We start from the raw sequence: 21,295 nt of genomic DNA, 5'->3' as shown, positions 1-21,295 counted from the left end.
AGAAAAAGTCTGAGAGCTGTAGGTCCTTTCATCTTCCCGACATCAGCTGTGGCACCTGGCAGACACTGGATACCACAGCTTGGAGACAAAGACCTGGTAACCCAAGGAGCTGCTTGGTCTCCCTGCCCAGTCCCATCTCAGAAGAGCTGCAGGCTTCTGATTTCTTTAGGGGGCCCTGTGTGGAAGTGTCCTTTGTCTCCTTGGCGTCAGGAATACCATCACGTGCCTGCTGGTTAGGTGAGCCTGGCGCCTTAGTCTCCTCCGGAGGGGTGGCATTGTTCTCTAAACAGAGCAGGGTAGAGCGGGTCAAAGTCACTGACTGGAGAGGGTGGGAGTGGGAATTTGCAGACTAACCCCTTTCCCTTGAGGGTTGGTTTCATCTTAGGGACCCTAACACAGCCTTTAGGGAGCATCCCACACAAGGGCTCTCTGCAGGCTGGACTCTGGCTGCCTCGTTCGCTGCCGAATTCCTAGCACCCATCACCTCGCCCTCCCCCCACCCAATACACTTTTGCTAACTTGGGGTTTCCCTGAAACAGTGGTTACTTTGGATTGGAGGCCTCTTCAGAAGTCGATAGGAAATCAGGGTTGAGAGTATCAAACAATCCTTGCTCTGCCACGGAACCGTTTTGAACCTGTTCCCTCACAAGTCAAAGAGAAAAGGGTAACGGTATTTCTTCTTCTTCTTTTTTTTTTGTCTTTTTGTCTTTCTAGGGCCGCACCCAAGGCATACGGAGGTTCCCTGGCTAGGGGTCGAATCGGAGCTGTAGCCACCGGCCTACACCAGAGCCACAACGTGGGATCCGAGTCGCGACTGTGACCTACACCACAGCTCATGGCCACGCCAAATCCTTAACCCACTGAGCGAGGCCAGGGATCGAACCCGAAACCTCATGGTTTCTAGTCGGATTCGTTAACCACTGAGCCACGAGGGGAACTCCTGATATTTCTTCTTATGCATTATTGTGGAGAGTGAGCTAACTCATGTAAGGTTCAGGGAGGACACTGAGGCCCTGAGCAAAATCTCACAGCGCTGGCTGCAAAGACCAGCGCCCTTTCTTTCTCAGAGTCCCAGTTTCCGCATCATGAAAAGGAGCTGCAGCCCCCCCCAAACACCACCCCTAACACAGACGCCTCTCCCTCCCCACTGCGCCCCTCTCTCCCCGCTACCCCCCCCGCTCTCCCTCCCGACCCCTCGCTCCAGGTTTCTAGGCTTTTCGGGACTTGGGTCTTTAATTCGACTTAGGCCAGCTCCCGCCTGAAAAACCCTTGCAGGCCGTGGAGTATCTGAGCCAGTCCCCCGTTTCCGCTTTGACGGGAGTGAGCGACGCTTTCGAGGGAAGGGGTGAGACTCAAGGCCCGCCGCGCCCCGCCCCGCCGGTCTGCGCCTGCCGTCAGGCGATCTCGGCGGCCAGCCCTGCCGTCTCTGTGACGTCACGGGCCCCGGGGTCCTCGGCGCCTGCGCCTGCTGCTATAAAGGCGACGCCGCGCCACTCGGTTGAGGTCGCCTTGTGCGTCGCTTTTCTGTCTCTCCGGTTGCGGACACCGCCCTTCTCTCGTCAGCCTCCGGCCCGCCATCTCCTTGAGCCCAAACACCGTGAGTACCCGCCGACTGAGCTGAAAGGGGGCGGTGGCGCCGCAGATTGCGAGCCGCGGGCCGCACCGCTGCGGCTTTGGCCTTGCTCGAAACGGGAGGCACCTGGGCCTGGCCTTCCCTCAGGCCCGGTGAAAGCCGTCGTCGACCCCATTCTCCCGGAGGTGCCATTCACCTCCCACACCGCCCCTCGACTTGCCGAGGCCTCTTTTAGCCGCTTGTCTTCACCGCGCCCAGGCGGGCGGGAGGGAGAAGGTGTGAGCGGAACCGGGATTGGGCCTTCTCTGCGCGGGGCGACCCTCAGCCGTCGCGGAGCAAGGCTGCAGGCCCAGGCTGCGGCCGGGGCCTCCCTCGGCGGTTGAGCCCATCGGCCCCGGGAAGCCAGGGCGAGGGTGGTGGCGGGGCTTTTAATGGACTTCGCTGGGTCGTCGTGAGCATGGGCGTTTGTCCGTGTTTGTTGTTCGGGTGTCCCGGAGGAAGCGTGGTAGGGTCGTCCCGCAGCTGGATTTTTGGCTCCCAGCCTTTCTCGCCCCTGTGTCTGGCGTCACTCGTCCTGGTTAACTGTGCCGGAGCCGAATTTCGGCAGAGAGCTGCCTGCTCCTTCGGAATATTTGTCGCCCATTATTTTGCCACAGCCCGCAGTTGCTGAAGCAATTGTTGGAGTAGCAGGTGCCATCGCCACAGTGGTTTGGCTTTTAGGTGCACCAACTCCGTAAACTTACTAAGAGGTTTTCGAAGGGATAGGATGTTCACCTGCTTTGGTTTGCTTTTTAATGGAGACTAAAGGTTGGCGTTTGGGCTCATGAATGTTTTCATGAGAGCGTCACAGCAGAATGTTTGTGTGTCATAGAGCAACGCAGATTTCACTTTGCCCTATAAGAAGAAGTGTCAGAACTTCGGGTCACTTAAACAGGTTATTTTTCTTTTGTGATGTTTGATAGACCCCTCCTCCTGGAGGGTGATTTAACTCAAAAGTACCGGCGCATACGGAATTGAAGGAATGGTCTGGAGAACATACCACATCAAAGTTTCATGGATAATTATAGAAAAGTTTTGCTCTGATTTCCAGCTGTATAACGCTAAAAAAAATTTTTTTGAGTATTAAGTTTAGCTTACAAAGTGCATCGAATTACAGATTAACCGATTGTTTCCCTGCTATTTATTTAGTAAGAGCTCAACTAAGAGTAACCTAATACACGAATTTGACTGTGACTAAGCAGATATGGCTGTTTATCAAAAGTTATTTGAAATATGAAATGTTCGTCTTGCTTAAAAGTAATTTTATCAACTGCATTTCCAGACTTGTGATTTTATAACGTTCACTCCAGTGTTGTGGAACATTCATAGAGCATAGAATGTTTTGTAATTTAAAATTGAGCTCATGTTGAAGTGTTTCTTTAGGGGGACATCTTTTGTTATTGCCTTGTCACAAGGAAGGTCCTCTGCTCTGGGCGTTTCTTCATGGAGCAGGACAACTGCATTATTGGCAGGCACTGAGTAATATGGAGAAGCAGACATTTGTGAACTGAAAAGTGAAATCTGATTCTCTGCAACCATGGATGAGTGTGAGCTGGATATTTCAATGGCTGGTTTTAAAACAGCTTTACCTTTTTGCTTCCTTGCCCTAACACCTTTGTCTCTTTGGGGAATGGAGACAGTTGTGTGGGAAAAGCTGAATATTGTAACCGATTTAATGGGTCCTAAGTGTTGGGACTTAAAATTGGTGCAGTGTTTTGAATGCCAAATTCTGTATTTTTAAGTTAGAGTGATATCAGAGTATTATTATGAACATCTCAGATGCACGGGCCTTTTAAAAACTTGTTACAGAAACTTAAAGAGATCTTGAGTTTTTACAGTCAGGTGTTGCTGCCGCCCACCCCCCCCCATGCCTCTCCCCCAAGAATCTGAAGACGGTAAGAAATTGCTGGCTTAGAAGCTTAGAACTTTTAATTTTAAAGAGGTTTTGTTTTGTTTTTGCCAAAACTCAAGTCCTTTGAAGTTAAATGCTTAATTAACTTTTATGTAAGAAGTGTCTTTTTCCTAATGACTCATAATCAGTGTGAGTTAATAAATTCATTTTGGCGGCAAGTAAAAGGCTGTTATTACTATGAGGATTTTGGCATTCGATCTCAAACTTGGGACGCCTAGACAGTAAAGAAAGGTAAACAGGACTCTGAAACTATAGGTTTAGGGCATTAGGTCAACATCTGCTTATCCTTAAATATTTCATTCTGTTCTCTATGGTGTTGCTTTCATCCAAACATAAGTAAGTATATTCTAATCTACTCTTTAGATCTGAACTCATTTTTTACTGATAAGTTTCACTGTGGGAAAATTAATATCTTATCTGGTAGCTTTGTTTATTTTGGACTGACCTCCCTCAGGTGAAAGGTGAAAGGCAGGCAAAGAGTAAAAAAGCATTTTAGATATATTTTGCATTAGAAATATAGTGTGAGTTTTAAAATTTATACCAGTAATGAGTGCAGAAGGGTAGGCCTTAAAAGTTTCTGTTCCTAGGAGTTATATATACTTTTGAAAAAATTTTATAGAAATACTTGTATAAAATTGCCTTATAATCATTTACAGTGTTTTATACTATACTACAGGTCGTTAAGATTTTGTAGTTAATAAGTTAGAAGGCTTAGACATTTATTGGTGAAATGCAGTGTAGAAGTAATATCTCTTAAATTTCAAATTCAATATAATACCTTTTTTTAGATGCCTTCAATTAAGTTGCAGAGTTCCGATGGGGAGATATTTGAAGTTGATGTTGAAATTGCCAAACAGTCTGTGACTATCAAGACCATGTTGGAAGGTAAGTTAATTAGAAAACCTGGGTTCCCGTCGTGGCGCAGTGGTTAACGAATCCGACTAGGAACCATGAGGTTGCGGGGTTGATCCCTGCCCTTGCTCAGTGGGTTGACGATCCGGCGTTGCCGTGAGCTGCGGTGTAGGTTGCAGACGCGGCTCGGATCCCTCGTTGCTGTGACTCTGGCGTAGGCCGGCAGCTACAGCTCCGATTAGACCCCTAGCCTGGGAACCTCCATATGCCGTGAGAGCTGCCCAAGAAATAGCAACAACAACAACAACAAGACAAAAGACAAAAGAAAACCTGGGTCACGGTTTTCTATAGACATAAAAATCCATCATAAAATGCTGAAGAGTATGAAGGGTAAAATTTGTGTCTTTTTTTCTTCCAAAGTTTAACTGCATTTTTCTGATACAAGTCGTTTTTTTTTCCTACATTGTCTGAATTTCCTTTATTAAGTAGGTAACACCGTAAGCTAACATTGAAATGGTTTTCAAGCCTCAGATAGTGGCTCATTTCTCTTTCAAATAGGTTTGGATTCACACTTTCTAATGACACAAACTAAAGCCTTTGGAAAAGAGATACCTTACATATGATAGCTAAGTAGAGCAGCACTTTGTTTAAGCAGAGGGAGTAAGCTGAGTAGATTGTAAACTGAGTAGATGTCTTTTTTCCCTTTTGGTTGTTCTTTTGAAACTGCTGCAAAACATATATGCAGTACATCAAAGAATTAAGGCAAGAAAACAGGTCCTGAAACATTTTAAACTTTTACTAGTTAACATAGATTTCCTAGAATTATTGTGGGCTGGTAAACATTGATGGTATATAGAGACACACAAATCACTTTCTAGAATTGGAGGAAAAAAACTGAATAGTTATCGGGGGAGTTTCCCTCGTGGCTCAGCGGAAATGAATCTGACTAGTATCCACAAAGATGCGGGTTTGATCCCTGGCCTCGCTCAGTGGGTTAAGGATCTGATATTGCTGTGGCTGTGGTGTAGGCCAGCAGCTGTAGCTCTGATTTGACCCCTGGCTTGGGCACCTCCAAATGCTGTGGGTCTAAAAAAACTAAAAAAAAAAAAAAAAAAAGTTCTTCGGTGCTGTTGTCTCCATATCTGCATAGGATTGGTTCCGGGATACAAAATCCGTGGGTATTCAAATCCCTGATCCCAAATACCACATCCCAAATGCCATATTTGTAAATAATCTCCATAATCCTCCCTTATACTTGAATTTATCTCTAGATTACTTATACCTCATAAGACTATAAATGCTGGAGTTCCCGTTGTGGCTCAGTGGTTAACAATCCGACTAGGAACCATGAGGTTGCGGATTCGGTCCCTTCCCTTGCTTAGTGGGTTAACGATCCGGCGTTGCCGTGAGCTGTGGTGTAGGTTGCAGACGCAACTCGGATCCCGTGTTGCTGTGGCTGTGGTGTAGGCTGGCAGCTACAGCTCCAATTGGACCCCTAGCCTGGGAACCTCCATATGCCGCGGGAGTGGCCCAAGAAATGGCAAAAAGACAGAAAAAAAAAGATTGTAAATGCTATGTAAATAGTTGCCTGTGTGTGTGGAAAATTCAGGTTTTGCTTTTTCTAACTTTCTGTAATTTTTTAAGTTTTTTTTTTTTTTCTTGCTTTTTAGGGCTGCACCCGCCGGCATAAGGAGGTTCCCAGGCTAGGGGTCCAATAGGAGCTGTAGCTGCTGGCCTACACCACAGCCACAGCAACGCCAGAACAGAGCTGCATCTGTGACCTACACCACAGCTCATGGCAACGACGGATTCTCCCACTGATCGAGGCCAGGGATCGACCCCGCAACCTCATGGTTCCTAGTCAGATTTGTTTCCACTGCACCATGAGAACTCCAAATTTAAGTTTTTTTAAAAAATTATTTATTTTGGATGATCTGTGACATGTGGAAGTTCCTGGGCCAGGGATCAAATCTAAGTCACAGCTGCAGCAACGCTATATCCTTAACCCACTGTCTCAGTGGGAACTCCTAATTTTTATTTAATACTTTCTATCCATGGTTATTTGAATCTGAGAATGCGGAACCTGCAGATACAGGGGGCTGAATGTACTCAAATATCAAAAGGTTTTGTGTATCTACAGCTTATAAAAATAAAGTGCAGAGTTACATTCAAAGCATTAGATATATGTTGGTGAAAAGAAGAAAAGCGAGAAATGGTCTTTGCCCTTGAAGGATTTATAAAGTAGGAAAGGAGGCAGACGTCAAACATGGCAAACTGTCACATGGTATGATTCACATGCATTAATACAGGTAGTACTGGGTGGTGCTCTGGGAACATCTTGGTGGATGTTATTCTTTATACTGGTGAGGTGATAGAGATGTTTTGGGGAGCATTCTGAGCTAAAGTAGACAGGATGTGTTTTTAAAAAACATTTTAGTTGGGGTTGAGATGGTTATGCTGTAGTTGATAGAGCTGAAGAATGAGTTCGAGAGGAATAGAAAGAAAATGACTTTGAGCTTGAACATGTTTGAGTGTCCCTTAAAGATCTTTGTTATAAGCTAGTGAATCTTGGACCCTGAGTCGTAGACTGCTTGAGATAGACTTACTTGGTGTGGTGGGTTCTGGGCATATGTATCTGTGGAGTAAATAGGGTCACATTGGGGCAGAATGAGGTGTTAATAAAAGAGTGTAGAAGTCAGAAATAAAGGATTGGTAGAGTAGGATTTGCAGAAGCCAAGGGAAAAGGGAGGTGTTTTGAAGTGACCAGAATGATTATCAGATTCATATACTACAGACTGATTACGTAGGATTCAGGGATAAGTTAGCAGATTTCTAACAGCAAATATTAGGTGTGGTAGAGGCAGAAGCTTAATTGCGGAAGGTTTGTCTTCTGTCTTCTAATGGAAAATAAAAGCAGAGCATGTAATTCTTTTTAGTTCTCTTTCTTTTTTTCTTTTCTTTTTTTTTTTTTGTGCTTTTTTAGGGCCACACCTGCTGCATGTGGAGGTTTCTAGGCTAGGGGTCAAATCGGAGCTACAGCTGCCAGCCTATGCCACAGCAACAGAGGATCCCTGCTGAGTCTGCCACCTACACCACAGCAAACGGCAATGCCAGAGCCTTAACCCACTGATCGAGGCCCAGGATTAACCTCATGGTTCCTAGTGTCGCGTTCGTTTCTGCTGTGCCACAGTGGGAACTCCTTTTCTTTTGTTTTTTGTTTTTTTGTTTTTTTTGTTTTTTTTTTGATCTTTTTGCCTTTTCTAGGGCCGCTCCCGCAGCATATGGAGGTTCCCAGGCTAGGGGGTCCAATAGGAGCTGTAGCTACCAGCCTACGCCACAGTCACAGCAACGTGGGATCTGAGCCGCGTCTGTGACCTACACCACAGCTCACGGCAAGGCCGGATCCTTAACCCACTGAGCAAGGCCAGGGATCGAACCCGCAACCTCATGGTTCCTAGTCGGATTCGTTAACCACTGAGCCACGATGGGAACTCCTTCTTTTGTTTTTATTTTATTTTTCCTGTTTTCTAGTGAAAAAAAGCTGAACATAAAATTCTTTTTTGATAATTGACATCAGTCATGTGGCACTTAAGAGTCCTGTACCCTGGTAACTTAAATACATAGATTTCTTCTATTAAGTTGTAAACCCCTTGGTACATCCCACAGTCACTGTTCATCAAGTGCCTGTTGAATGAAGAACTGTGGTATGGTCACTAATAAAAGAGTTGAAAGCTATCCAGGTATCCCTAAAGGTAGATGAGTAAGGCTTTAGAAGATGTATAAACTGATACCAAAATTGCTGCCTGAATACTTGCTTTGGCAATGAAAATGTTCTTTATTTCCTCTTAGTTGGTGCCTGGCACACTAATCTGTCCTGTGCTGCTTCAAAGAAGTATTTACTGATGTAAGAGCATAGGGCTCCTTGAAGGTTTTCCAATGCCAGCTTTGATCACTGATAGCAGTAGTTAAATGATTGTTTCCTTCCATACCTTTTGGGCATCAGAGGTGAATTCTAGCGTCTTGAGGACTGGAGTGTGTTGAAATAAAATCTGCTAATCACAGGACAGTCAGAAGTGAAAATCTTAGAATGTGTACACATGGATTGATTGATTTCTTCAGTTCTAGGGTATGCTATCAGGATACAGGTGTCTTTCAAAAGTCCTTGAAATTAAATCACTTAAAGGAATGACTGTTGTAGATTCAGTCTAAAAGCAAAAAACATTACAGATCCTTTGTTTAAAGCTAGACAAGTGATCCTTTACAACTATAAAAGGCCCTTATTTGAATTTTTAACTTAAGCCTTCTTCAGATAACATTTGGATCTAAACAAGCTGGTCTCCTGTATTAAGTTTCCTCTAATGTCTTCACTCCCCAAGCATGAGTATTTTACATGCAAGTTGTACAACTTCTTTCTCTCCCCTCTGATTAAAAATATTTCATCCTAGTTCAAGAAAAGCATGTGACTTGATCCAAATTGAAATATTGTCATTTTATAGTTTTAATCTTGGCTGTAATGGGATCAGGGAATGGCATTGGTAGGGAGAAGGAGAGGGGAAATAAGTGAATCCACCTGTACAGGAAAATAGGATCCTTTTTTGAATCTACTCTCATCTTTACCTGCCACGCCACTGGAGCAGCTTGTTAAATAAGCTCATTGATCTCCATGATGTCAGGTGCCTTGTTTGTTTCATTTCTCATCTAGATGTAATTGATAGCCTTTAACAGTTGATCATCCCTTCCATTTTTGGCTTCCAGGGCACTTATTACCTTACTCAGAGCCTTTGTCTCCCCAACTTTAAAGCCTTCAGTTCTCCAGGGTTTGCTTGATGGTTGTGCTTCTTCACCATATCAATCAATGATACTCATTTTCTTGGTTGCCTCAGCCAGTCTCATGGTACTGTAAACGATTTATACATCAGTTCTCAAACTTACCTACAGTTTTGATCTCTTCTTTTGATTTTTAGACTTGGAGTATTTAACTTCTTGGTCTGCCATTGAATATCTAAAAGATATCTCAGACTTATGAAACCAGCGTTCTTGATTCCCTGCCCTCCAGAATGTGTTCTCTGACAACCTTACCCATATCAATTAATGGCACCTCCAATGGCAGCTACATCCACCTGGTCCTCATGTTACAAACCTTTCACATTTTCCTTTCCATTTATTGGCAAATCCTATTGCCTCTAACTTCAAAATGGATAAAGAATTGGAGTTCCCATTGTGGCTCAGCAGTAATGAATCCGCCTAGTATCCATGAGGATGGGGATTCAGTGCTTGGGTCAAGGATCCGGCATTGCCTGAGCTGTGGTGTAGGCCAGCAGCTACAGCTCAGATTCGACTCCTAGCCTGGGAACTTCCATATGCCACAGGTGCGGCACTAAAAAGACATAAATAAGAATTGGACTGTTTCTTCTTACATAGTTGTAAACCTTGTACAAGCCACTTGTACTTGCCAGGATTATTGCCAGCCCAGTAATTGGTTTCTCTCTTTCCCCTCCTGCTGTCTTTCCTTCTCTTCCCAATACAGTAGCCATATTGCAGAAGGCCCTATTAGGGCCCCCTGTCATCTACTCTTTTCAGCGTGGCAAACTCTGCTCTTGTAACAGTAGATTCCTTAGTGTTTTTAGGACATGCCAGATAGTCCCATCAGAAGGCCTTTGTGTTTGCCATTTCCTCTGCTTACGGCTTCTCTCCTTTACAATTTTCCAAAAATGCCATCTTCTCTGTGATGCATACTGAGCAACTCTAAAACTGCAACAACTCCTCCCATCCTCCTCTATTCATTGCTGAGTCTTCACTATCTGTGACAACACCTGGTATATTTTAGGGACTCATAACTTATGTTTTGACCTCTAATCTTGGCACTTCTATTACATAAGTTTCTTTAGCATCTCTTTTTTAGTCCTTTAGAAACTGAAGGACAGACTCATTTGGTTTGAAAAATATTACTTAGAATCTTTGAGTAACATGGATTTTAAGTTTTTTCTTTGGAGGTCAGCAGCCACATCGATAAAATAAAAGACCTTTTTTATCAGAGGAATCTATATATTCAAAACTACAGGTAATATATACGTGATGATGGATAACACTAAAGGGTACGTGCTGAAACTTAAGCACGTTCTTATTAACCCATGTTCTCATTAACTTCCCTGGATGTAATATTAACAATTCCTTATATATTCTTTTGGAGAGATTTTAAATATAATTATATAAGTGTATTCCCATTTCAATTTAGGTAACATTTATTTTTTATACGTGGCTTTTAAAAACTTTAATCTTGAAATCATACCAGTATGTATGGAATTGCCTGCCTTGATTTTGTCAGTAGCTGCATGATCTGTTGTGTTTGTGTATATACATCTTTGAGCTTCACATTTTAATAGATTGAGATGATGTTTCGTTTGCAATACTTTATGTTGCTTTTTCTTTTCTTTTTTTTTGTCTTTTTGCTATTTCTTTGGGCCGCTCTTGCGGCATATGGAGGTTCCTAGGCTAGGGGTTGAATCGGAGCTGTAGCCACCGGCCTACACCAGAGCCACAGCAACGCGGGATCCGAGCCGCGTCTGCAACCTACACCACAGCTCACGGCAACGCCAGATCGTTAACCCACTGAGCAAGGGCAGGGACCAAACCCGAAACCTCGTGGTTCCTAGTCGGATTCGTTAACCACTGCGCCACGACGGGAACTCCCTATGTTGCTTTTTCTAAATGCAGTTCAACTAGAGAGTTTGGTACAAAGAATAGTGTTAAGAGTCTGGCTTTAATTTTCTTCCAGTTGGCTGCCCACTTATCTCAATCCTACCTTTTTATTTTTAAATTGTTTTTTGCTGCACCTGTGGCATGCGGAAGCTCCCTAGCCAGGGATTGAACCCGTGGCAAAGCGGTGACCAAGCCACAGCAGTGAGAACGCTGGATATTTTACATGCTAGGCCACCAGAGAACTCCTCAGTCCTACTTCTTTTTTTTCTTTTTTTTTGTCTTTTTGCCATTTCTTGGGCCGCTCCCGTGGCATGTGGAGGTTCACAGGCTAGGGGTCAAATTGGAGCCGTAGCCACCGGCCTGTACCACAGCCACAACAATGTGAGATCTGAGCCGAGTTTGCGACCTACACCACAGCTCATGGCAACGCCGGATGCTTAACCCACTGAGCAAGGCCAGGGATCGAACCCGCCACCTCATGGTTCCTAGTCGGATTCATTAACCACTGAGCCACGACGGGAACTCCATTCCTACTTCTTAAGTCACCTTTCTTCCTAACTAAGAACTGCCTTTTTATAATATTCCTGCATTTCTCTACTCATACAACTTTATATAGTTTTGGGTAGTTCTTGGAGCTGTTGCTAGGAACTGCCTATTTGAAGTACTTTTGAAAGAACTATTTTTAGTAATGCCCTTTTATAGTCTTTGAGATAACATGTCTTGCAAGTTACTTGTTTGAGACAGCCTGGTTGGTGTAAATGTTATAATGGAGTTAGAATATAATAGAGACTCTCTTCTGGTTTTCTTAGATTTGGGAATGGATGATGAAGGAGATGATGATCCAGTCCCTTTACCAAATGTTAATGCAGCAATATTAAAAAAGGTAAGGTAGCAAACTCTACACATACATATGTATGCATCCATTTAGCAGTACCCCCGTCATCTTTCTATATCGACACATAGATCATGACTAGCATCCATGAGGACGCCGGTTTGATCCCTGTCCTTGCTCAGTGAGCCAAGGATCTGGCATTGCCATGAGCTATGGTGTAGGTCACCGACACAGCTCGGATCTAGCATTGCTGTGGCTGTTGCATAGGCTAGTGGCTACAGCTCTGATTCGACCCCTAGCATGGGAACCTCCATATGCCGCTGGTGCGGTCCTAAAAATTAAAAAAAAAAAAAACCCAAACAATTATATAAGATTATGACTAAGATATTTGTTTTAGTTGATTTAACCAGGCTCTGAAGATTTAAATTGTGTAGTCTTTTTCATTAACACATTTTAAATATTGGATTGCTTATCTACTGAATGGGTATACCTCAGCGACCATGTGTTTCCCCCGTCACTTGTTGATCAACACTGTTTCCAAGCATAAACAACAGGCCACTCTGTTGAATAGGATTTTAGTGTTTCAGGGCATATGGCTCCATAACAGAGCCAGATGTTGGACTGCTTGCTCTTCTGAAGAAAGCCGGCAGTTTGCACACTGGGGGGAGAACTGGCTAGGCTTGGAGATGGAAGTGGTCAGTTCCAGGTGGGGCCTTCCTCAGGGATTTTGAGAGGTCCTTAACCATACATATTTACATTTTATGCTTTCTCTTGACCCTGGAATGAGATGCAGCTGCACTGCATGTGTTTCCATAGTTTTACTACACTTGGCTATTACCAGTCTTTTAAATATGCCTAGTCGAGTTCTGCTGTCAGGCAGCAGAAACTAATCCGACTGATATCCATGAGTATGTGGGTTCAATCCTAGTGGGTCAGGGTTCCCGTATTGCCGTGAGCTCCGGTGTAGGTCTCAGGCATGGCTTGGATCCTGCGTTGCTGTGGTGTAGGCCAGCAGCTGTAGCTCCAATTGGACCCCTAGCCTACGAACTTCCATATGCCACAGGTGTGGCCCTAAAAAGCAAAAAAATAAATTTATATATGTATGTATGTATTGTGCCTAGTCTGGGTAAAAAAACCCTTGTATCCACTGTTCTGTATTTCTGCCTCTATGAATTTGACTATATTGGGTACCTTATAAAAATGGGATCATAGAACATTTAATCCTTGCGTGTCTGACTTATTTCACTTAGGATAATGTTTTCAAAATGCACCCATTTCATAGTCTAGTAGGCTTGTTATAGGAGTTCTTTATATAGTTTTTATCAATTTGCTTGTCTTTTGTCAATTCTTAGTATTTTTTGGTTCAGAAGCTTTGTATTTTATCTAAGTAAATCTCCTTTCTGACTTCTGGGCATTTTCTTTGCAAACTAACATCCTATTTTATGCCAATACAAAATGCTTCTAAAAGGGCTTTTTCTTGCATTCATTCAAATGTCAGGCCTCTCTTAGGTGTTGGAGGTATAGCAGTGAACTAAACAGACAAAGTTGCTGTCCTTAGGGAGTCTGCATTCTGAAGGTGTGGGGGAAGTGTACAACATAAGCAGTATGTCACATGGAAAAGCTGTGGAGTAAAGTGGTATGGTAGGGAGCAGTTGGCTATTTTTAAAACAAAGATGGTCAGGAAATGCCTTAAGGTGAGAAGATGATCTTTGAACAAAGACATGACTCTATGGGGGAAGAAAGTTCTGGGCATTGGGAGCATGGGCTTTAATTAAAGCCCTTTATGCTTGGCTTTTTCTTCTGGAAATAGTTATTTCTCTTTTTTTTGTATCCTGGTGGTATACAATCTATATGTAATTTATCTATAAATATACAATTTATATGTAATTTATAATTTCTCAGCTCTCCCATTGTCTCTCAGCATTGTTTATTCCCCCGACATTATAAAATAAAAAAATTTTTAATCATACAGAAAAGTTAGATTATACAGCAAACACCCATTCTCATTCAGCTTACTTGGTATTCCTAGATTACTTTTTACACTCTACAGTAGAAGCATTCATGTTATCCTCACACTGTTGTCAGTGATTAGTATCAACGTCATGATTTTTTGTTTGTTTTGTTTTGTTTTTTGTCTTTTTATGGCTGCACCTGCGGCATATGGAGGTTCCCAGGCTAGGGGTTCAGTTGGAGCTACAGCTGCTGGCATACACCGGAGCCACAGCAACTCGGGATCCAAGCCACATCTGCGACCTACACCACAGCTCATGGCAACGCTGGATCCTTAACCCACTGAGAGAGGCCAGGTATCGAACCTGCAAATTTCATGGTTCCTAGTCAGATTCGTTTCCTCTGCGCCACGATGAGAACTCCAGCGTCTTGATTTTTATATATCTTTTTGGGGGGGCGTGATCTAAAGTAGTTTCTGACTATAGTGTTAATTTTGCATTTAATAAAGCTGAGAATTTCCTCCTCTTTGACTATTCAGACATTTTATAAACTGCCTTTTTATATCTTTAGTCTGTTGTAGAGATTTTTTTGAGATTTTATATTTTATAGTGTGGTCATTTGCTGGCTTGTACATGTTTATTTCTAATTTAATGTTTTTTGGGTTTTTTTTTTTTTTGCAGAGTAGCTTTTTCGTATGGTCATGTATAGTAATCTGACTGCATGGTTCACTGTTACCTAAGATATTCTGCCCTCAAGGGTTGTGCTTTTAAAAAGCTTGGCTACTAACTTGATTATCCAGTTCGACTATAGCTAGTTCTTAGCCCAGTGTATGAATAACCTTGCCCCAGTACTGGAATGAGTACCTTGTCACAAAATGCCACAGAGGAATGAACTTTTGTTGTAACAGGTCATTCAGTGGTGCACCCACCATAAGGATGATCCTCCTCCTCCTGAGGATGATGAGAACAAGGAAAAGCGAACAGATGATATCCCTGTTTGGGATCAAGAATTCCTGAAAGTCGACCAAGGAACACTTTTCGAGCTAATCCTGGTATGTTTTTAATGCATTGTATAAGACATCTCTAATGCACAGCCTTCAGCCTCTCTTTTGAGTTAAAATTGTTAAATTCATTGATACTGAATTTTGATTCTAAATTCAAATGCAGTGCTATATTTAAGTCCATGTATCAGTAACCACATTAAATGTAAATGGTCTAAACACCACAATTAAAGGGTAGAGGTTGTCACATTGGATAAAAAAGCAAGACAGCTGTTCTCTCTACAAAAAACTGACTTTAAATATATAAAGTCACTATTAGGTTTAAAAGGTGGAAAGAGATATTTTGCTAACAACAATCAAAAGAAAGCTGGAGTGACTATATATATTAGGGTATATTTCTGAGCAAAGAATATTACCAGGATTAAAGAGGGTTGTTGCATAATGATAAAGGGATCAGTTTGTTATTAAGAGGACATAAGAATCCTAAATGTTTATTTACCTAAAAGCAGAACTTCCAGAAAGTGAGACAAAAACTAACAGACTTCTAAAGAATAAGTAGGCAAATCTGCAGTCATAGTTAGATATTTTAATACATGTCTCGCTAATAATCAAGTAAACAGAGAATCAGTAAGGATATAGAGGGCTTAAATAACAACCAACTTGTCCTGATATTTTTATAACATATCTAATGACAGCAGAGTACATATTCTTTTCAAGTGTATCTTTCCATGTTGTGGACCTTAAAACAAGTCTCAAATTTGAAAGGATTTAGGTCACACAAAATGTGTTTCTTTTCTAATCACAATGGCATTAAGTTAGAAATCAGTAACAGCCATCTGGAAAATCTGCAAATATCTGAAAACTTAACACATTTCACAGTAACCCATGAGTCGAAGAAATCAAAAGAAAAATTAATATTATGAACGTAATAGAAATGAAATACAATGTATGAAAATCTGTTAAATGCAGCTAAAGTAACATTCAGAGGGAAATTGAAGTACTAAACACATGTATTGGGAAAGGAGAAAAGTCTCAAGTCAGTGATCTAAGCTTTTACGTTAAGAAACTTATGAAATGGGGGAGTTCCCGTCGTGGCTCAGTGGTTAACGAATCCGAATGGGAACCATGAGGTTGCGAGTTCGATCCCTGGCCTTGCTCAGTGGGTTAAGGATCTGGCGTTGCTGTGAGCTGTGGTGTAGGTCACAGACGCGACTTGGATCCCGTGTTGCTGTGGCTCTGGCGTAGGCCAGCAGCTACAGCTCTGATTGGACCCCTAGCCTGGGAACCTCCATATGCTGTGGGAGCAGCTCAAGAAATGGCAAAAAGACAAAAAAAAAAGAAAAAAAAGAAACTAATGAAATGGAGTTTCTGTCGTGGCACAGTGGAAACAATCCAACCATGAGGTTGCAAGTTCTATCCCTGGCCTCGCTTGGTTAAGGATCCGGTGTTGCCGGGAGCTATATGTAGGTCACAGATGCAGCTTGGATCTGTTGTGGCAGTGGCTGTGGTGTAGGCTGGCAGCTACAGCTTGGTTCTCTAGCCTGGGAACCTTTATATGCTGTGGGTGCAGCCCTAAAAAAACAAAACAGCAGCAGCAAGACACAACTAATGAAAGGTGAAATTCAACCCAGAGAGAGGAGGTATTAAAGATAACAGCTGAAATCAATAAAATAGAAAACAGTAGAGAAAATGAAAGTGAAAGCTGATTCTTTTGGAATTCATTAAGATGTGGTTCTATTAACAGCTTATATTGGAATTCTGTAAATATTTTTGTCAAGATTTGAGGTGTGTGCGTACGTAAAACTGCCAGTAGTGGCCATTCTTTAACATTTGAGGTAGTGCAGTTTGCTGAAGGCAGCACAAGGATCAGTATTACAGAAGTATAACAAAGAAGGGGGCATGCAACAATCTTTCACGGAAGAATTTGTCATTTATTCATTTCTTAAAATTGACTACCATTTTAAGATGAATTAGATATGGATTCTTAGTCACTAACTTTGGATTTAATTTAAAACATCAAGTATACTTAAATGAAAACAACAAAATTACTTTACAGGCAGCAAACTACTTAGACATCAAAGGTTTGCTTGATGTTACATGCAAGACTGTTGCTAACATGATCAAGGGGAAAACTCCTGAGGAAATACGCAAGACCTTCAATATCAAAAATGACTTTACTGAAGAAGAAGAAGCCCAGGTAGGTGGCTCACAGCTTATTCTTGATCGAATGCTTTTTTATGAAAGACTAAAACCCAAGCTAGGCAAAAGAAGTACTAATAGCAAGGAGTCTTGACCTTATTTGAGGGATAAAAGGTACCTTCTGTGTGCTAAATATTAATGATACTGTTTTTCATAAGTGTAAGAACAATTAGTATTCATCCAAAGGTGCTGTTTGATCATTTATTCCTTAGCTTTTACTAGTTTGGGCACCTAGAACCTTATATATAAGTCATCAATATTTGACTTAAGAAAAGCAGGCCCTATCTGTGGGTGATTGTGTGCCAGGATATGTCACAATGACTTAGTGAATGGGGAAGAAATGAATAAATCAGAATGGTTTTGTTGGCCCAGGTCAGCTGTAGTGACTAAAGCTGTAATTGCTCATTGCCTTTCCATTTTTTTTTTTTCTTTTTTTTTCCCTTGCTTTTCAGGGCCATACCTGTGGCACGTGGAAGTTTCTGGGCTAGGGGTCAAATCGTAACTACAGCTGCTGGCCTACACCACAGCTGAAGCAATGCTGGATCTGAGCCTCGTCTGGGACCTACACCACAACTCACTGACAACGGCAGATTCTTAATCCACTGAGTGAGGCCAGGGATCAAACCCCCAACCTCATTGTTCCTAGTTGGATTCGTTTCTGCTGCGCCATGATGGGAACTCTGCCTTTCCTCTTTTTTTTAGTGATTATTTGAGCAGGGCACAATAAAAAACTGGGGAGGGGGAAAAAAATGGTACTCTTAACCTGGTTTTTCCAGTTTTCCATCTATCTCTTTCTGACCCACCTCACAGGCTACTGATGAATCATGAGGCAGTAGACTTAGGAAAGACTACACGTGTTAAGGTACTTCCTTTCTATCTGTCTTTATTTCTTGTAGGTACGCAAAGAGAACCAGTGGTGTGAGGAGAAGTGAAATCTTGTGCCTGATGCTGAAACACTGTAAGGATATTTCCAAATACTAGTTGCACTGCTCTGTTTATAATTGTTAATATTCGAAAAACAGTCGACAAATGCAGCAGCGAATCAGTTGTATTAGTGGAATATTGTCCTCATTGCATGTGTAGTTTCAGTACAGATTCCAAACCTATGGCTGAGTTTCTTCTAGTATGATCTAAAGTTTCTCTTTTCTTTGCTCTGAATAAAATTGAACTGTGGGTTCTCTGTAGGAAGTGGCATATTGGGCTTTGCCTCTTTATGTAAAGCAATTTCTACCTAGTTTATTGTCAGTTTAGTTTAGTGACTTGGAAAAGTTGGCATTGTAAATAAAGCATCTCAGAAAAATTTTTCTGAGATAGAATTAACAATGTATTATCTTTATTCATGAGTTGGAAGCTGGAAAAAGGCCACTTGAGGTAAATGTTCTGAGATGGCGTTATGGGGATGTCTTCCAGCTTCCTAGAGTCAAAGAGTACCACTGGTATTGATTAGCCTGTATGTAGCAGGGCTTCCTTAATTGGATCTGAGGACTTGTTTTTGCATTTTTAATCCTTTCCGCTTTCAATATGGTGGCTAGAAATTCAGTTACTACTCAGTTTGTGGTTTTGGGGGAAATATAATTAGATAGTTTGTTAGCTTTTTCAATTAAAAAAGACATGTAACCCATGTGGTATGTCATCTTTTTATAATCAGTGATCCCATGTGGAGTAAACTATTTACACTACTTACCTGCATGTAAGAAATAATTTAACCTCTAACGTTAAAATGTGTGGCATATCCCAGAAAGCAACCGTCATGAATGAAAGATACTTTCAATAAAAAGTAAGTAACATAGTAGGTAGTAAATGGTTTGCTTTTTGTGTACTTAAATGTGTCTCTTCAATTTTTTTTTTTTTTTTGGCTTTTTAGGGCTGCACCTGCAGCACATGGAGGTTCCCAGGCCAAGGGTTGATTCAGAGCTATAGCTGCCGGCCTACACCACAGCCACAGCAACGCCAGAACAGAGCTGCATCTGTGACCTACACCACAGCTCACGGCAACACTGGATCCCCAACCCACTGAGTGAGGCCAGGGATTGAACCTGCACCCTCATGGATGCTAGTCAGATTTGTTTCCACTGAGCCATGATGGGAACTCCCTAAAAGAGTAAAATTTATGCATGATTGTTGAGTTGGAATAGACTTGCAGGCCGTTAATGTCCTCACAGGAGGCTGCTGACATAACAGTAAGGTTCTGATAGAAATTGTTGTCGATACGGTTCTGTGAAGTCACTACTTCAGTTCTTAAGTGGTGGACTCAGGCATACTGTATGCTGCACTGCTCTGGTTTCCAGCCTCTCTCCTATAGTGGAATGAAGTTTTCCCTTTTTTGGCTTTGTGGAAGTTCCTGGGCCAGGGATGGGACCCATACCACAGTAGTGACCTGAGCTCCTGCAGTGACAGTGCTGGTCCTTAACCTCTGGGCCACCAGGGAACTTCTTAACTGATTTTTTTCTTTCTTCCTCAGGCTCCTTTTTTTTTTTTTTTTGGGGGGGGGGGGGTCTTTTTGCTATTTCTTTGGGCCGTTCTTGCGGCATATGGAGGTTCCCAGGCTAGGGGTCCAATCGGAGCTGTAGCCACTGGCCTACGCCAGAGCCACAGCAACTCAGGATCCGAGCCGCGTCTGCAACCTACACCACAGCTCACGGCAACGCCGGATCGTTAACCCACTGAGCAAGGGCAGGGACCGAACCCACAACCTCATGGTTCCTAGTCGGATTCGTTAACCACTGCGCCACGACGGGAACTCCCTCAGGCTCCTTTTTTTCTTACTTTCCCAGTTAGAATCATCTGTGTTCACATGTAGTCTTTTTTTTTCTTTTTCTTTTTTTTTTTTTTTGTCTTTTGTCCTTTTAGGGCCGCACTCGTGGCAGCATATGGAGATTCCCGGGCTAGGGGTCCAGTCGAGCTCACATGTAATCTTAATGTGTTCTCTTCATGGTTACTGTGAGTTGTGGCTCAGATTATTACTTGACAATAGTTTGCCTTTAATTCACCTTTCACTAGTCCGAAACCTACCTTTTTAATGCAGTTACATGTACTGCCTTCACATGAATCCCCACTTATTGTCTGTTACAGCCTGAGTAGGGGTAGTCTACAAGGTAAAAGTGGCTTTTACATTTTTAAAGGGTTGTTAAAAATCTCACACACACACCCCGTATTTGACCAAAAAGCCAAAAATATTTATTCCCTGGCCCTTTACAGAAAATGATTGCCAAACCCCTTTGACTACTTCTGGATCCCTGATTGCCTTTACTTTTCTATTTGTTCTCCGTCTTAGTGGGGAAGGTAGCAGAGTTCAATCCTAGCTGGAATGTCTTACTTTGTTTTCCACTGTAAAGGTCAGTTCTTGCAACAAGTTTAACTATCCTAAGTATGTTCCTAGCAATATCATAAATCTTTCCTGAAAGTCCAGGATTGTTAGCATGTGCTGTATTTAGTTTGGAAAGGAAGTTTCACCTTCTAGGAAGCAAGATCCTATTACTATTAGCTCTTGAGCTGTATAACCCTCAAGAATTGTTAGAATTACAGGACGAAATAACATCACTACCCATGTTTAAAGGATACTGGCATCTTTCTGAATATGTAAGTTTATGTGGACAGACTATATAGTAGTTTAAAATTTTGTTCCCTTTACGACTTTCTGTAAGACCTTTGCACTACAACAAATTCCTTGGCTTAAATTCCTGATAAACTCTCATGTTTAATGAAATCTGGCAGCTCATCCAAGAGAAAATAGTACGTACCCAAATAAATCACAGGCATGTTAACAGGCCCTTCCAGCTGGCCGTAGCAAGTACTCTTTTGTACTCTCTTCCTTTTCCCCTGCTGTATTCTCAGTTTTCTTAATATGTTTTACCAAGAGTTTTCCAGGCTCTGACCTTATTCAAAGAAATTGAGCGGCCCTTTCCCATTAATAGCAAATAGCAAACCTGTCTTCAGTGCTACTCACTGCTGTCTGTCCTCTCATTTCCTTATTATCTTGAGCATGACGTCAAACCATGAGGCTGGAGTCCTGCCCCTGCCCCTCATGGGCTTGGCTGGGTAATTTGGAAAGAGGAGCTACCTGCAGTGTGGTGCTGCTGGTGATGATGACGACTCTGGGACAGTCTTGGCTTCTCAGTGTTTCACTGATTGTCTTGGTCACTTGTGAAGTGACTGAAAGTGAGGTGGGACTGCCGTGGTATTTGAAGTTGAATTTGGGGCTACATCTCTAGTCACTCTGTGGCCTCAACAGAAATGTGC

At 42.4% G+C, this 21,295-nt stretch overlaps 1 protein-coding gene across 1 annotated transcript; it reads left to right on the top strand.

Moving 5' to 3' along the window:
- Window positions 1–1,479: 1,479 nt before the first annotated feature.
- SKP1 (S-phase kinase associated protein 1) lies at window positions 1,480–18,845 on the top strand. The gene is made up of 6 exons (XM_047778630.1): window positions 1,480–1,597; window positions 4,313–4,409; window positions 11,885–11,958; window positions 14,765–14,908; window positions 16,914–17,054; window positions 17,953–18,845. The coding sequence occupies exons 2-6, from the start codon at window positions 4,313–4,315 to the stop codon at window positions 17,986–17,988; spliced, it is 492 nt and encodes a 163-aa protein (XP_047634586.1). The 5' UTR covers window positions 1,480–1,597; the 3' UTR covers window positions 17,989–18,845.
- The last annotated feature ends 2,450 nt before the right edge of the window (window positions 18,846–21,295 follow it).

The sequence above is a fragment of the Phacochoerus africanus genome, chromosome 4 (assembly GCF_016906955.1).
Source record: "Phacochoerus africanus isolate WHEZ1 chromosome 4, ROS_Pafr_v1, whole genome shotgun sequence".
In the NCBI taxonomy this organism is placed as follows: domain Eukaryota; kingdom Metazoa; phylum Chordata; class Mammalia; order Artiodactyla; family Suidae; genus Phacochoerus; species Phacochoerus africanus.
Note: the sequence above shows the minus strand (reverse complement) of the source record. Positions and strands in the feature narration are given on the sequence as shown.